This window comes from Fukomys damarensis, unplaced genomic scaffold (assembly GCF_012274545.1).
Source record: "Fukomys damarensis isolate Sample0158 unplaced genomic scaffold, DMR_v1.0_HiC HiC_scaffold_11, whole genome shotgun sequence".
Lineage (NCBI taxonomy): Eukaryota > Metazoa > Chordata > Mammalia > Rodentia > Bathyergidae > Fukomys > Fukomys damarensis.
Window position 1 is genome coordinate 44,617,413 of NW_022900923.1, and position 16,982 is coordinate 44,634,394.

Sequence of the window (16,982 nt, forward strand, 5' to 3'; positions counted from 1 at the left end):
CAGGCCGCCCGCCCCGCCTGGCGCGGTGACCTAGGAGCCCAGCCCCCACCGGGTCCCCAGCCCGCGGGGACTGATGACGGTGGACAGCAGCATGAGCAGCGGGTACTGCAGCCTGGACGAGGAGCTGGAAGACTGCTTCTTCACCGCCAAAACCACCTTCTTCAGGAGCGGGCAGACCAAGCAACCCGCAAAGGTAAAGGCGCAGTGCATCAAGACCGTCTGGTCTGGAAGGGAAGCTTGCTCCTAACACAGGGACCAAAAGCCGTGTGTCCCCAGAGGGACCGGGCAGCTGCCTGGGAACCCTCTTGCTGGCTGTGTCTGGAGCGCCTAGCCCCTCCGCTTGCTAAGCCACCCTTTGTTTGGGGCTTCCTGTCCCCTGGATCCTTTCAAAATGTCTCTCTAGGATTTGGGGACCTGGGCACATAGATTGACTGCATGCTCACCTGTGCCAGAGCGGGTAACCAAGCAACTGCTGCTTCGTTTCCCCACAAAATCTGAACTTCCAAGTTCAAGGTGGAAAGGGGAGAGCCCGGTTGCTCAGCAGGACCAACATTCGTAGGTTGGAACTTCCGTGTTGTAAGTGGCCAGAAACCATTTTAAAATCTAGTCCGACAACTTTGCAGAAGTCCAGGGCATTTTTAGAAGCAAACGAAAACTTCTGTCCTAGGCTGCTGTGATAGCATTTTAATGATCTGGGTGACCCACAGGAACTGTGCTTATTCCCTGAGGTGGGGATGGGGGATGCCAGCCTCTGCCCTCAGGCCACCTCTCCCGCTGTCCAGAGCGGAACCTTCTGCCACCTGTGCTGGTGGGAGTGGAGACGGACTGTGCTTGCCTGCTGTGTTATTTAAATGAGAGAGCTTCACGCCGGAACCTTAGCAGGGGCTGCTTACAGGTCAAAGTGAGCTGTTAATTTTCGTGGGTGTGCGGCAGGTTCATCCTTAATTCAGCAGTCCAGCACCAACAGGAATTAACCAGAAACTCACTGGGGTCTGACTCAAATCCTCCCTGTATAATTCATCTTCCGTGGACCCTGCATGCCATGGCTCTGACGTAAGGCAAAGGCTCTGGGCCTTTCAGTGATTCAAGGCTGCCCAAGAACCAAGGGAGATGTGATTTTGTGTTTGAAGAAACCAACTAAAACAGACCTCTGGGGTGAGCTGCTGTTTTCTGGGGCACCCGCTTTGAGGCAGGAGAGCAGGCCTTATTCTGGAGGCAGGGGCTCAGGGTTCCCTTCTCCCCTTCTCAGGCCAGGTGGCTTCATGTGACAGGCAGGGTCCCCTTCCCTCCTGGGGTTCTTGCCTCACTGTGTGACCACTCCTTCCAGAGCACTGCTTCTCAGCTTTAGCCCCACGCCGGTGTCGGGGAGCTTCAGAAAATACCTGTTCCCTGGGTCACAGGGAGTCTAATTTAATTGGCTTGAGAGACTGCCTTGGTACTGGGATTTTGAAAAGCTCCGCAGGTGACTCTGACAGGCAGCTGAGGTTTTGAACTATTACTCTAGAGCATTTTACTGCTGCCCAGGAAGGAAACGCTTTCTGTTTTGCTGCTCTGCATGACTCTCATTGCCAGCTAGGCTGTACCCCTTGGTCCCAGAGGGTGACAATGCTGTATAATTGAGCTAAGAAGGAGCAGGGTCAAGCTGGATTTTCTTTTACTCAGAAATTGAAAAGGTCTCTGATATTTCTTGAGAGAAATAGTAGTATCCTCACAAGAAAATACTGTGGAAAGGGGTTGAGGTTGCGGGGGGGCTTATTCCATGGCCCAGAAAGCTGGGACCCTTCATTTGTCCCTGATTCTCCATTACAGCTTTGCTCTAGAAAAATGCACCTTTGGTTTGGGGTCCACAGAACTTTCTTAATTTGGGTCTTGAATCTACCACATGTCTTGAGTCCTCTGAGGTCTCCCTACCCCATTTTGCCAGGGTCTGTAAGCCCACTGAGGACAGAAATCCCTTCTAAGAAGCTCGTTTTGTTGAATGCCAGACAGGAGCATGAGGGATAAATGCTCCAGAGAAGAAAGAGGAGGTGGGCACGGCCCGTCTTTCCCTGCCTCTGCAGCTGCAGCACGGACTGTGAGAGTGGACTGTGGTCAGGGACAGTGCTGCACATGAGGGACAGGACTGGGTGAGCACAGGCTCTGAACAGGGGCGTGTGGCTTAGGAGCTGGGGAAGCTTCCTCCTGATGGCTGTTTTTCATTCTTGGTGTTACACCTTTTGTGGCATTTTCCGAGCTCTCTCCTCCCTTGGAGTCACTCTGCAATGCATGTGAAGTGATCTGCCGTATCTCGACCCCGTCCTGAGCCCTAGCAGTGCTTCTCTACCCAATGAAAGATGGTGTTTGAGATCCTAAGAAAATATCTTTTCCCTGTTTCCAAGGGAAGGAGCATATGTGTTCCCGTTGCTGAGAGACTGAGGCCTCCTTCGGGGAAAGGCCTCGTGCTGCTATAAATAGTCCTGTCAGAACAACCTGTGTCTGTGGCTCAGGCTGTGCCTGACTGGAATGGAGCCTCGGGGAAGCCTCTCTGCTGTTCCTCTGCTGTCTCCTGAGGGCTGTCCCTAGTCAGTCCCTGAGGAGTCCCCAGGATTTCCCTCCAGCTCCCTTTGGTGGAGGTGGCAGAGTGGGGAAGGCTTCCTCACATCATGGACGGGAGGTCCACGGGGTTTGAGAGACAGCACAGGAGAAAGGGGACCAGGTTGTGGGGCCCAGCTTGGTCTCTCCTCTCAGAAAATGGCAGCTTCCTGGAGCAGTTAGGGGCCTGCTTTTGAGTCATTCTTGGCAGTTTCAGGAGGCTGAGATGGCGCTCTGCAGGTTCTTCCCTCCAGAATGAGCATAGTTCAATGGTTCTTCCCTCTTGCCAGGGTCATGTGTGTCAAAATGGGGCTCCTGGTGGTTTGAGGGAGAAGTAGCCCAGGGGCCCAGGCAGGTAGAGCCTGATGCTCTCAGTAAGGCACATGCCCAGCCCATCTCAGATGTTGGAAAGTCTGCATGTTCCACAGGCTCCAGGACCCCAGGAGTCCAGTGCCCACCCAGATCGCTGGGGTGGGTAGTTTCTCACTTGACAGATGGGGAGACTGAGGCCAGAGAGGTAGAAGGACTTCACCAGGCCACACATGTTGTTGGGTGGATCCTGGACTAATACATCTCTTGGAGTCCTTATCAAGTGCTCCCTCTCTTAGTCTTCTGCTCAGGAGGTGATCAGGACAGGCTTCAAGCTTTGTCCTCTCAGAGCCTTCTACACAATGGAAAGATCTAAACAACCACAGGCTGAGTGAGGTCTTGCCAGCTCTTTACCACCCCTGTATCCCACATCATACCAGCCTGGGAACCTTGGTTATATATTTTCATCTTTAGCTAAAGAGTCCCCAGAGCCTGCTTCCTCTTCCACTGAGCTCACACATGGACTACATTTCCCAGCCTACCTTGTGGTTAGATGTGGTCATGTGATTGTGATTGAGTTCTGGCCAATGGTATGGGGCGTGAAAAACACAACTTCCTGGCCTGGCCCACAAAAATCTCCCCTGTGTTTTCCTGTAATCTTACAACTTGAATCCCTAAAAATTATTCTTGGTTCCCATCCTAAAATGGATGGATTTTACTAGATAAAATCTATACCTTGCTAGAGACTTTCCCATGTGTTTTTTTTTCTTTGTGGATATGGTGAACACAGATTGGCTATATTTATGTTAGATATTATACTTCAGCACATCTAGAGCACACTCTTGTCCCTCCATGTCCCCAGGCCTTCTCTGGTCTACACTGACAACGCTGAATTCTCTCTCTTCAAAGAAAATGCCAAGAGGCAGGGGCCCTTACAGTTTGGAGCAACCACTCCTGGCTATGTTCCTCCATTGCTCCTTGCCTGGACAGTTGCGGGCTCTACAGACAGGGCTTGTGGAACTCCAGGGACAGCAGCCAACTGTGACCTCCCTGGGACCAGCGCAGGAAAGCCCCAGGCTCTGCCACCAGGCCTGAAGCCCAGCATCTGCCCAGCCTCTTTGGCATGAGAGAAAAGAATGCTAAACTTAAACTGGTTCTGAACTTGAGTGATAAAAATAAGATAGGAATCTTCTGATCCACTGAACCATTTAATTGTTTTTATGCCTGATCTCAGAGGCTCACGTATTGTAAGACTAACACACAGCCATGTGTGTCTTCCACTGGGGTGTGGTCTCCACTCCCACACCGTGGAATCACTCACTACCTGTTGCCTCCTCAGGCCCTTTCTAGCACCAAACTTCCCTGCAATGCTCACTCTCCCTGTAAAATCAGAAACCCCAACCCCTTGGGTCTAATGAAGGCCCCGGTTTGTGGCCACACACACAGGCACTGAGTAGGTGCTGACTGGAGTTAGACGGTGCAACTCTCTGGTACGCTACATAAAGGTGATCCACAGGTAAGGCGAATGTTTAAACTTTTAAGATTTATTACAGTAGAAGACACATTGCTATGAATCCCTGTCAAAATTCTCCTCCTCACTTCAATCATTCTTGCCCCTTTCTAAAGCAGTTCTGGAGGTCATTTTTGGTGTCTTTACCTCTTTGTGGCACTGTTCTGCAGCCTTTATGTCCTGAATCCATTCAGAACGTTTGCCTTTCATGGTCACGTCACTTTGGGGCAGAGCCAAAGTCACACAGTGCCAGATTCAGTGAATAAGGTCGAGGAAGACGCACTGGTACTTTATGAGCCTGGTTTTCCGTTGGATGGCGCTCAGCCGCACACCTTGTGAAGACTCAGGAAGGGGCACTTCCAGAGCTGCTTCCGAAAGTGGAGGAACCGTGGTGTGAGTGTAAGGGGAGGACTTGGAGGGAGATGAGAAGCAACGTGGCTTTTACTGCAACACATTTTTAAACTTTAAACATTCACTGTATGATATTTCAGTCACATCTCATAGATAGAAGCGTATGACCACTTGTCCAGGAAACACTGGCTATTTAGCTAATTACTTTGACTGGAATGTGAGGCAAACATTTATCACAGATTCCTGAGGGGTTGGAATTTCCTAAGCTAGAAAAGGAAGCCCAGGGAGGTAACGGGGTTTCTCCTCAGCCACACCAGACTTAGAACAAAGGGCGTGAGTCCCTGGGTCCCGATGAGAACCTTGCCTTTCGTTCTCATCACAGTGTGTTGAGCTCCTCTGTCAACACTATTCGGGTGACAGCCCTTGCAGACCTCAGCTGGCCTCAGTGTAAGCAGACCTGCAAATCAGGACCTGGCTTCTCCTCCCAGAGCCATTAACTGGGTGGCTGTGGCTGAGTCACTTCAGTTCCAGTGAGGACACCTGCGATGTGAATCCGCCCTCATTTCCCCCTTGCAGAGAGTCCCTCACTCTGAGGGAACAGACCCTCACACCAGTATCTCTGGGCCTGGGAACCATCTTAGATTTGGACTCCCAGATTCTCTAAACTGCAAGGGTGGGGTCAGAAAGAGGGCTTGGGGCTGGGGATTTAGCTCCATGGTGCGACTGCCTGCCTTGCAAGGGTAAGGTCCCGAGTTAGATCCCCAGTACCAAAAAAACAAAGAGAGAGAGAAAGGAGGGCCTGGACAGCTGGCTTGTGTCCTCCGGGACCTCCTGGACTTCCCAGGACGCACTGTCCTCACTTGCTGCTTGGTCCTTCCTGCCCTGTGATGCAGCCTCCCCCACGATGTCGCTTCCCCTACGCCCTCTTTGCAGGTTGCAAGCGTTTATCTGGCCCCGGCTGGCTTTCCCCTGACAAAGCAATTCCAGTTACGGCCAAGGGCACACGCACTGTATCTTCCCACATGCTGGTGAGTGGGAAGACTATACTGGTCTGAATCCTGAATCCCAGCTCTTTCACATTGTCAGCGTGGGCTCTGGATCCAGCTCCCCAGCCTGGGAGCCCAATGTCTCTTCTCTCTCCTACTCTCAACTTACCTGGTAACCCATACCTGTGTGTCCGGTTTCAGGGGCTTTCTGTGTGGTGAACACAGACTTGTTATCACTCTGGGCCTTGATTTCCTCTTCTGCACGGCTGAATCTATTCCTAAAAGAGCTTGTCCCAGGCCCTGGAGATAGGAGACCAGGCAAAGCCAGGCATGGTGGCATGTGCCTGTGAGTCCCAGCTACTTGGGAGGCCGAGGCAGGAAGATCAAGTTTGAGGCCAGCCTAGAAAACACAGCAAGACCCTGTTTCAAAACAAAACAAACCAAACCACCAGATACATTTGCCAAGAATCAGGGACAGTTAATTTTAGGGCCAGAAGGACAGAAAAAGCTGTACGTGACAGAGAATTCTGAATCACCGAGTCTGTGGCTTCTCCCCACAGTGCTGTGCTTTTCCGGTCCCAGCCTACATTGTCTCAGATAAAACTGTCCACAGCAGTGATGGCAAACCTTCCAGAGATGAGTGCCCACCTGCAACCCAAACCCACTTATTTATCACAGAGTGCCAATGCTGCAGTTCAACCTGCATGTCCAGTGCTCGCCCACTGGGGCGACTTAGCTCACCTGCGGACGGAGGGCTGTGTGTGCCCGCTGCAGCGTGTGAGCCAGGTTTGCTGTGCTGGGCCGTAGCCCGTGGGAAGTCGCTGGCTCACACGCCTGTTTATGTCTGGAAGCTTTGCTCCTAACCGATGTCCCTCCGTCTCCTCCCTCCTCGTGGTCCTCTACTGCAAGCTTCGTCCCTATCTCCGAGAGGCCCTACCCCCGTAGTGCTGTGGGTGCCAGGCCTTCCTTTCTGTGCCCTGCCCTAGGCTGGGTGCTCTTCCCCTCTCCCAATGCCCAGTGAGTCACCCCGCTGCGTCCTCTCCTGGTCCTTCCCTTCTTGGGGGTCTTGTACCCAGCTGCTAGGGCACAGCCCCTGGGACCCATCTGCATGAACTCCCTGTGCCTCCAGAGCCCCGACCTGGCAGGGCAGTGCCCCAGACCCGCAGTAGCTGGCCTCACCTAACCGCGTGTTTACCTGATGCATTAGGTCTCTGAGGTGGGTATAGGGTGTGTAAGACTCGGTCCCCACTCGGAATGCCCTATACGCTCCAGCCGTGTCAGGTAACAGACCCGAGTTGCTTCCTTGCCCATCCACGAAGTATTAGGATGTGGTCCCTGGGCACAGGACGTCCAGGTGGAAGACACTCTTGGCACCTGCCTTTCAGCCAGGTGGCTTTTAGCAGGAAATGGCGGCACCTCCAGAGACAGGCGGGGCAGAGGAGTGGACCCCCAGAAAGATGGTTTGGACATGAATGGCCCACGAGTGGCTGGGGCAGGCTGGCAGAGGCAGACTGTGGACCTGGGATTGCCAGAGCCGGGAGGGATCGCTGGGGGTCGGTGCAGCCATTCCTTGTCTCCAGGGCTGGCGGGGGAAGGGAGCTTCGCTCCACACCTGCCTCTAGCCCGTTTATCAGTCCTGGATCGGTGCCGGCTGATTGGATCCCTGCCACGTGTGGGGCTGCCACGTGTGGGGCTGCCACACTGCGCAGTGGCAGGCGGCGGGCAGCTTGTGCCTGCCAGGCTGCACCTACAGGGTTCCTGTTGCTCTCACAGCAGACGGTGTGGGTAATATGCCGAGGGCAGGGCCTCATCCAGCGCCACAGCTCACGCTCTGCCCGTTTTGAGAGGCTCCAAATAAGTCCCAGTCACCCATCTCGAGCTCCAGTGACCTGGTGTAGGAGGCGGCTGCTCTGATTCAGACCATTTCCGAAGCCGACTCGATGACATTCTGTCTCTGTCTCCTTCCCTCCCTCCAGCGGACCCCAGGTCCTTGCCCACTTGGCCCGTGCTCTACCACTGTGCTGTACCCTCAGGCCCGCACCCCATGGCATGACATCACCTCCACCGCCCTCTCCCCCTCTTCTTGGGGCTGAGCCATGTGAGGTACTGTTCAGCCTCTTGGCCCCTGGCTGGCGGGCAGAGATGGGCTCTGCGGCACTGTCCTGGCCTGGGGAGCCTGAAGCAGGTCTCCTCGCTGCACCGCTGAGCTGAGACGTGGCTGCGCACAATATAGAGGAGAGGCAGCGGGCGAGTGTCACATCGACAGGCACGCCTGGCTGGCAGGGGATGTCGGGAGGATGTTTCCAGTTGTACCTCAAATGTTCCTTCCTCTGCACCTCAAGACACCTGACCTGACCCCCCATCCCTACTAATGGCGGGCTGTCATTTCTAGGCCACAGCTGTGTCTTACTTTGCACTGTTCCCATGGCATGTGGTATCCATTTAATGCACTTTTGCTGAGGGAGGAGCTGGTCTGGGGCTCCTTTCTCTTTTTTGGGGGGGTGCCAGGGATCGACCTTGGGACATTGTGCTTGCAAGGCCATGGGGCTTCTTTCTCAATAGCCGAGAGCCCAGAGAGGCAGCAGTGGCTCCTGGAGGACATGGAGTGAGAGCTTGCCCGGCAGCATTGTGAAAGTCGATATCAGGACTGTCTTCGCTAAGATTTGGAATGTGGGATAAGTGGACTTTTACAGTAACCCTGAAACAAAGATCCCACTGAGTAGCAGAAAATTTGAGGACAACTTTCCCCACCAAGAAGCGGCCCTTCTACCCCATTCCACTGCTCCGCTGTCTACCCTGGAGGATGAGGGCAGGCGGGGCTGGGGCACCTGGCAGTGGACAAGTGGGTCTTGCTCAAAGGGGGCCCCCATGGGGAGGTGAGAGACAGATTTCTTCTGCCTGAGTTCCAGCCGAGGGGAATGGTGGGTGGTGAGGAAGGAGGATGAACTTCATTTGTTTATGTTTGCAGTCTAAATTGAGGGAGTGAAAGATCCCAGCTTGGTGACCCCAGGCATTTGGGCTCCATGGGTTGGTGCAGTGGGCAAGACTGGGCACCCCAGGGCTCCAGGGCCTCCTACGTGCGTCCCTGGATCCAGGATCCTCCGTGCAGGAAGCAGGCGCTCAGATCTAGGTCTTCCTCCTTCCAGGATGGGAAACTCTGCCCTGCCATGGGAGTGAGTAGCTGACCAGTGACCTGCCCGAGCCTGGGAGAACCGTGGAGGTCTGGGCTGGGATAACAAAGGCTGTTTTGAGAAGCGCAGGTGGGAGTCACCTTTCAACATAGACAGTGGGGTACTGAGGCGGAGGGAGCTTCCAGGCTAAAGGGACCAGAAGTAACGCACTTGTCCAATAGGGCGGTGCAGGTGGTTGGTGTCCTGGCTGCTGGGACAAGGCCCAGGCCGCTTCTCCTAGCAAGGTGGGTGTATGGGCACAGGGCACTGGCTGCCCTCGGAGCCCTCTCCTCCTGGGTGCCGCTGCCCCTCTCTGACACAGGGTCCTCTGTGGAGCCGAGCATCCTGCCCTGCGGAGCTGGCACCACTGTGAGGGGGGTGGCCCCGTCCTAGAGGAGAGGCTGGGCCTGGGGGTCTTGGGATGGGGACTAACTGCTAGGAGCGGGGTCAACCCCTCACTTGCTTGGAGTAGACAGAGTAAGGGAAGCTCCCAACGTTATGGGACCAGACAGCACCAGCGGGCTCCATGGCCGTCAGCTTCCCCTGCCCTTGGAGTCCTCCTCTGTTTTTTGCTATGTATTTATCTATTTTGCAGAGCTAGGGATGCAACAGGCGAGACAAGTGCTCTACCACTCTGCTGCAGCCACAGCCTTCCCCTCTTTTCTTTTAATGGTGAAATGTACATAACACGAAGTTTACCTTCTTAACGTTGTTGAGCACGCAGTCCTGCAGCGGTCGCCACTCGTCATCCCCAGAGCTTTGATTTGGAGCTGAGGATTCCCGCTGGCCCGGGCCCCTGTATCTTCCCAGATGGAAACGCCTTGCTCAGTGGTAGCCCCGTCCATGGCTCCCGCAGTCCTGAGCACCCACATCCTACTTTCTTTCATCAGTTTGGCGGCTCTAGGAGCTGAGTCATTGGAATCGAAAGTGTTTGTCCTTTCGTTTTGGGCATATTTTACTTGGCAGGTTGTGGGTATCGCTCAGAGCTATGGCACTGGCCGAGTTTGTGCGAGTCTCTGTGTTTAATCCGTAGCGTAGCAGGAAGGAGGTTTCACACAGCGTAGTGTTACCTAAGCTCCTCCGTAGGTGAACGTTCCCTTCTCAAGGCTAAGTAGTATTCCATTGAGTGTGTGGATTGCACTTTATTTACACACCCATCCACCAGTGGCTGCCTCCACCCTTTAGCTGTTCTGAACAGTGCTGCTAAAATGTGGGTGTACAAACACCCGTTTGAGTCCTTGCTTTTGTTTCTCTTGCGTATCCACTCAGAAGTGGAACTGCTGAGTCAGGTGGGTAATTCTGTGTAGGATTTTTTGAGGTCTCGCCATGCTGTGTCCCGCACTGGCTGTGCCATCTTACATTTCTCCCAGCCGCACCCAAGGGCTCCAGTTTCGCCACACGTGATGGTGAGTGTTTCAACAGTAGCCATCCGGACGGCGTACATCGGTGTCACCGTGGCTCTAATTTGCACCTCCCTAGTGGCGGGCTGAGTCGTTGGCGTCTGTGGGGATGTTGACTACGTGTCTTCTGTGAAGAAATGTCTGTTCACGAAGTCCTGTGTCCATTTGCAATCAGATCGTTCATCTCTGCTGTTGGATTGCCAGAGTCCTGTACGTCTCCTGGACATCAGTCCTGCGTCAGGTTTATTATCTGCAGTGGAATCTTCTTATTTATTACGGGACAGGGCTGGCCTTGAAGTTGGGGAGAGTCTTGCTTCAGCTTCTCGGAGTGTGGGGATTGCGGACTGTGGTCCCTGGCTAGTTGTCTGTGATGACTGGGGAGACAGTGCCCTCGCAGGTGTTTACTGAGTGGTCACCGTGGTTCTGGAATGGTGCTGATGCTTTCAGATGTGCGGTCTCATTTACTCTCCACAACCCGTGTAGAGTTTCACAGAGACACCGGTCTTCATGACACTGAGCCTCAGAAGTTTGAGCACAGGGCCTGGGCAGTTTGGTCCAGCAGTGAGGAGCCGGGACCCTGGACAGCAGCGCCTCCCTTGTTGAGTTGCTTAGTATATTCTGTGATCCCGTCATGATCCTGGGCTGTGGGCACCTTTTCAGTATGATGAGGCACCGCAGGGCTTGACCCTGGGTCCTCACAGCTCCAAGGCACAGGGTTGTCCAGGCCCCCTGCATGGGGCCACCACGCCCTGGTCTGACCCACTGCAGGTGAGCTGTGCCTGAGCACTGGCCGAGCGGTCTCCCCACAGGGCGGGCGCTGTGCCATGCTCCGGGACATGCTGGTCCCCTGCAAGTCTGCCAGGGTGACCTTCACATGACCCTGGTCTGGGCTCCCGAAAGCCACTGAGGCTTTTTGTCCCAGATTGTTCTGGTGTGTCTCAGTTGTGTGTCTGTCTTCCCTCCTCAGATGACCTTGAGCCACTGAGGATGGGGGCCGCAACCGTGTGTCTTATCTGCCTTTCACAACTCTTAACCCACAGGCCGTTCAGTCAGTCACCGCTGACTGACTCCACATGGAACGTCTGCTCTACGTTTTCATCTTGGGGGACTCCAGTTTCTCAAATCCCACCTCCTTTACCTCACCCTGCTCCTCCACCCAACCTTCCCGGAGCTGCTCAGATCCTCCCTGTTTCAGCTTACAGGCACAGCTCCACACTGATACTCCTTCCTTGCTCTGTAGCTGGAAAAAAAACCTGTTGGACAACGCAGTTTAGGAGTTGCCAGCCCTGTTATTTTTGGAACATTGGACAGGTCCATAGAGAGACCTTGGGAACAAAACTTCACTGCCATGGGTTGCACTGGGGAATCAATTCCAGAACACAGACCCTTCAGGACCTGGGAGGGGTCTTTGTAAGGGGGACTTCCTCTTTCCTGTGTGGTTGTGACCCTTGGCTGTGGCTTGGACATTGAGCAGGGCAATTCAGGCCCAGCCTAGGACAGATGGAATGTGCTTTTGCGCTCTGAGGTTCTTATTATGGACAGGCCCAGCAGAAAGCCCAGGCATAGAGTCGGAAGGCCTCTGTTCTTGGTGTGTCTCCTGCAGGACATGATGAGGCTCTTTTCCTGACCTAGGTTTAGAGAGGTTTTCCACCAAAGGGGTGAGAGAAGCACTGCTGACTGATTTGCTAAGAGGAAGTGCAGCAAAGACTCATGGTGAATGGCTTCCAGGATACTTTTGTTTTGTTTTCTTGAGTGAGGTAAAAAGCTGTCTGTGTACTTGAGGTAAGATGGCGTCATGCTGACAGGAAGTGGCCACAGTGAGAAGAGCACCAACATTGTGGAGGGCAGCAGAGGGCTCTGTGCTTCTGTGGACAGGATTACAGCTGTACTTCAGCCATGCCCACCTTGTCCTGAGGGCCCCAGCCCCACACCCAGTTCTCTGAAAGAGAAGAGGAAGCAGTGACAAAAACCCTACTCTATCTGCATGTCCGATCTTAGCCTCAGATGGGGCCTAGAGCTTCCTTGGTACTACCTCATGATGAGGAGACTGAGGCCCTGAGAGGTGACTCGCCATAGGTCACAGGCCATTTGGGAGCCATATATTCATTTTCATCTACAGACTATAAAGAGAGGACCACGGGGCCTTCGAAGCCCGCTTGTTCTGGACATTGAGGTACAGGTCAGGGGGAGGCGCTCGAGGACCAGGCTGTCTGGTGTCTGGGGTCAGGGGGCCCTGAGCTGGGAATCACCCAGGTAGCTCTGCATCTGAGTGATTCATCTGGCACCCCCGTGCAAGTCAGCCAGTGTATAGCTGAGCATCAGGCGGGAAGTCTGTCTCCCTCCAGGGAGCATCTAACTGGGGAGATGGAATTAACATCGGTGAAACAGCCCTTGAACAGTAGAAGGCAGCATATAATTAGATGCCACATGTAGTTCTGAAGGCACCTCCATAGGTCCTTACAGCAGGGTTTTACACCGCAGGCAGCTGCAGAGATCTGTGACGTGTGGTACTTTGCAGCTCTGCGGCAAGAGGAACCTGAGGTTTTGGGACTTCAGGCTGATGTTTGCCTGATGTTTGCCTGGGAGTGAGCCTAGCTGCCTGCTTCACCCCACCTCCACCAGACCTGCACCCCTCACAGGACCAGGAGATCAAGCCTTTGTCTGCTTGTGGGAGGTGTCCATTGGGGGGGTCAATGCCCCTTCACTGGCAGCACGAGGACATACAGGAAACCCAGGAGCGTGACTGAGGGAGAACTGTAAATGCCTTTCTTCACTTGGGGTATCAGTGTCATGGGATTTATCAGGAGAGCAAGGAATAAGGAGGTTGCTGTAGGCTGAAGGCATTTCACCGGGACTCCACAGAAAAGGTGGAACCAGGAGGTGTGGGGAGAATGGATCCTGGGCAGGAGAAATCCCACAGGCATCAGGGTGGGGCAGGCTCCCCACGCCGGCTTTCCCCAGAGCTTGGCCACACTCGTGGGGCTGCTCCTGACTTGATGACAACAGACTGTGTGGCTGCAGAGCCCGTGGCATTTCCTGTCTGGCCCCTTGCAGAGAAAGTGTGCCCAGTGCTGGTGTAGACTCAGGAAGGAGCCAGCTCCACGTCTGTGTGGGCCCATGTAGCACAAGTACGCAAGGAAAAGGAGAAGGCTGTTTGGCTTGGGGCTCAGAGTAGCAATGCATGCTTTTGGGTGGGCTTGGTAATTCCCAAAACACTTTCATGTCCTTTCCCTCATTTAGCTTTACCTTTATACCCATCCTGTGAGGCAAAAGAGATTATCCCAAATAGGAAACAAGGTTAGAGGTTCTCCACACACTTGTGTCCCTCCTGAGACCTTCATGGTGCCAAGCTGCACCTGCACTCGGGGACGCCACGGCAGACAAGGCAGGTGTGCTGGCCTCTCACGGAGCTCTGGGGCTCCCCAGAGTGACCAAGACCCTGTGTTCTACTGAAGGCAAGAGGGGTCACTGAAGGTTCTGAGCAAGCGTTCATGATCTGCTTCATGCTCAGGGCTGCTGGACATAAAGGAGAGGGAAGGTGTCGGTCACTGCAAGCTTCAGTCTAGCCGGGAAGGAAAACCAACACGGCTGGTGCACTGGAGGTGAATGTGAGTAGCAGATGCGTATTGAAGTACGGTATCAGCTTCGGCTGGGCTGAGCCTTAGTCTGATGTCAGCCTGGTTTTCTCTCTTTTTTTGTTTTGGTACTGAGGATCGAACTTGGGACCTTGTGCTTGTGAGGCAGGTGGCAGCACCAGTATCGTGGACAACGGTGGCAGTAACTTTCCTTGTCTGTTTGTGTGAGGGTGAAGTGAGCATGCTAAGCTAGAACAGCATGTGACACTGTGATGATTACCACCACCGTTGTCATTCAGGGCCAGAGTGGTCAGGGTGGCCTCGGCTCAGATGGGCAGGGAAAGAGTGATAGGACAGAAAGGACAGACAGAAGGACAGGCAGGGAGATAGGAGGAAAGCAGTGGGCAGGAAGGAGAGCAGCTGACAAGTTTTAGAGGAGGAGAATGAAATGTACAGCAGAATTGAGTCTGTGTGCCTGGGGCACTCTGCTGGCCCAAGCTGTCTGGGCTGCCCTGTGTGGCTCTCCTTTCACCCTGTGTGTGTGATCTCTGCTTTTACCCTATAGCACCTCTCTACTTGACGATACCCCAGTAACCCCAAGAACTAAGAGAGGTCGCAGTCCTTTCTGTGGCCCAGGATGCCTGACAAACTGATTGTTTCCCCAGTGCCCTGGATGAGCGGTGTGCACCAGGATCAGCCATCTGCCGCCCATGACGTGGGCTGAATCAGAGCAGATGGATTCCGTGCCAGATGCGTTGGGAGGTGTAGACCTGGAGAGACTGCACAGGCCAGCGCCAAGGCCCCTGAGGTTGTAACAGTCCCCTGTCGTGTGTGTCTTGGGCCAACCCTAGAGGGGAGACACCACGTGTGTAGTTTCAAGCTTGGTGCCCATGAACAGAGACAAATGATTCACTGTGAGGACCCAGAAGGTGAATGGGAATTGGGGCCTTTGTGTCACTGGTCTCACACGCACAGTGGACAGTGTCTGGTAGGTGAACCTCTGGGCGGCGAGTGTCTGCTGGCACCAGAGTGTTAACTGCAGCTGGACACACCCTCAGGGCCGGTGTCTGTCACACTTCTCCAGTCCTGCGGCGCGGTGGAAGCTCCGGGAGGTTTCTGAGTCCCCGTGGCCAGGCTGCATCCCAGGACAGTTAAACCAGGGATCCCTGCAGACAAAAGCCTGGCTGCCGTGCTTGGAAAGGTCCCAGTGACCCCACTGTGCAGCAAGTTTGGGAGCCGCCGCGTGCCGTCTCCTGGTGGGAAGAGGCTGGGGGAGACCGTGCGGGCTGGGAGGCTCGGTGGCTGCCCACTTGGGGTGGTGACTCATGCACTCCGAGTGGATCTTGTCTGGCCGCTGCGGTGTGGGCAGCAGCCAACTGGGTGGGTGCTGACATTCCACGGCCGTGAGGTTCACAGCACCGGCCACACACGGGCGCCGGCCTCTGCCTCTGCCCTGGAAGGCGGGGGCCACTTGCATCACTTCCCAGGTTTGTGGTGGGAAGGGGAAGACCAGAGGGGTTTATCTGATGGAGAAAAGAGAACAAGAGGAAACCTGAGGCCAAGGCAGCTGACACTCGCTCTGTTCCAAACCAGGCCTGGGAGATTGGCCTTTGAAAGCCAAGATGCAGCTGCCTTTTTCTAAGGGAATTGAGAGGTCTTCCAGGGCCTTCTAGAGTCTTCTTCCTGTCTTTTTTTTTCTTTTTTCAGATTGGGTATTAAAACCAGGGCCTTCACGCTAAGCTACACACCCAGACCTTTTTACATTTTGAGACAGGGTCCCACTGTGTCACTAAGTTGCCAAGAACCCATCTCAGTCTCCTGAGTGCCAGGATTACAGGCCTGCACCACCATGCCTGGCTTGCTGAATGCTGTTCTTGGTGATAAGTATGAGAAAGCTTTTAACTCCTGAGGAGCACCGGCCTGTGTACCTCAGGGACAGGTGGAAGGGAGTAACCAAAGTGCCCAGCCAGCTGGCCTCTTGGACCAAAGCCCCAGAGGGAAGGCGCATCTGGTCCACACAGATGTTCCAGCTGGTGGAGCTCCAGGAGCCAAGACGGACCAGAGATTCTGCTTTGGGGGCGCCTGCATTTAGGGGTCAGTGGCAAATGGAGCCAGCCTGAGGCTTGGGATATTTATTATTCACCTGGGGCCAACAGGAGCCATCCCAGCGACTGCTTGCCCTTGGCTGGGCCTCGGCAGGACTGAGGTCCCACTCCAGAGGCCTGAGTGGGCCCTGCATCCCGGCAGGTGCCTCCCATTGCCTGAACTCCTGCCAGAGGTGCCCCGGGTTCTGTGCCCCGAGCCTGATGCCCTGGTCATGCAGCTGGGACGTGAGTCACAGTCAGTCAGTGTCGGCCCAGCTTCACAGCTGCTTCCCGTCCTCCAAGCACAGCCTCCGTGACTGGCACGGGAGCTGCGCACAGAGGCGGCTGCACAGTGAATGGAGAAGAACTGGGTCTGGCCTAGGAGGATGTGGGGCCACCCCTGCCCGGCCACTCACTAGCAGTGTGGCATAGGCACAACTCCCAAACTCTCTGAGCCTTGGGTTTGTGTCTTGCTTTTAGATTTTGGTACTGGGGATTGAGCCCAGAGCCTTTGCACTGAGCTGTTACCCCTGGCCCTTTTTATTTTATTATTTTATTTCTATTTTTGAGACAGGGTCTCTCTAAACTGCCCTGGCTGGCCTCTCCCCTATGACCCTCCTGCCTCAGCCTCCAGAGAAGTTGGGATTGATTACAAGTGTACACCGCTACCAGGCTGAGCATCTGTTATCTGTAAAATAGGAACAATAGAGGTAGCAGATAAGAGAAGGCTTGAGACAGGGCCTGGCACAGGGCTGTGACCTTCAGGACCCTGAGAAGCAGCATAGTGGGAGTGGATGGGTGGGGCAGGATGCTGTGACAGAAAGAGGAGGCTGTTGCTCCGTGTGCTCGGGGCTGGGCGGCCAGGGCCTGACGTTTCATCTTGATCTGCTCCACGGGTTGGAAACAACAGGGGTAGTGACAGCAAACTGCCTGTGACGCGCCTCCGGGGATCAGGGGGTGGGCAGGCCCTGTGGCCAGCGCCCGCCGTGCCCCACTGGGTGGCAGTATGATGCCAGTGCCCTCGTG

General features: G+C 54.6%; 1 protein-coding gene across 3 annotated transcripts in view; it reads left to right on the plus strand.

Annotated features, from left to right (window-relative positions):
• The window catches only part of Rassf5 (Ras association domain family member 5), a 70,016-nt gene that overhangs the window by 47,204 nt on the left and 5,830 nt on the right, over positions 1-16,982 (plus strand). Inside the window, exon 1 of one of the 3 annotated variants that reach the window (XM_010613117.3) lies at positions 7-193. The exons of the other annotated variants lie outside the window; for them this stretch is intronic. Coding sequence (XP_010611419.1) covers positions 74-193 — 120 coding nt within the window. The 5' untranslated portion in view covers positions 7-73. Of the gene's footprint in view, positions 1-6; positions 194-16,982 lie in introns of those variants that run through there. 3 annotated transcript variants of the gene reach the window in all.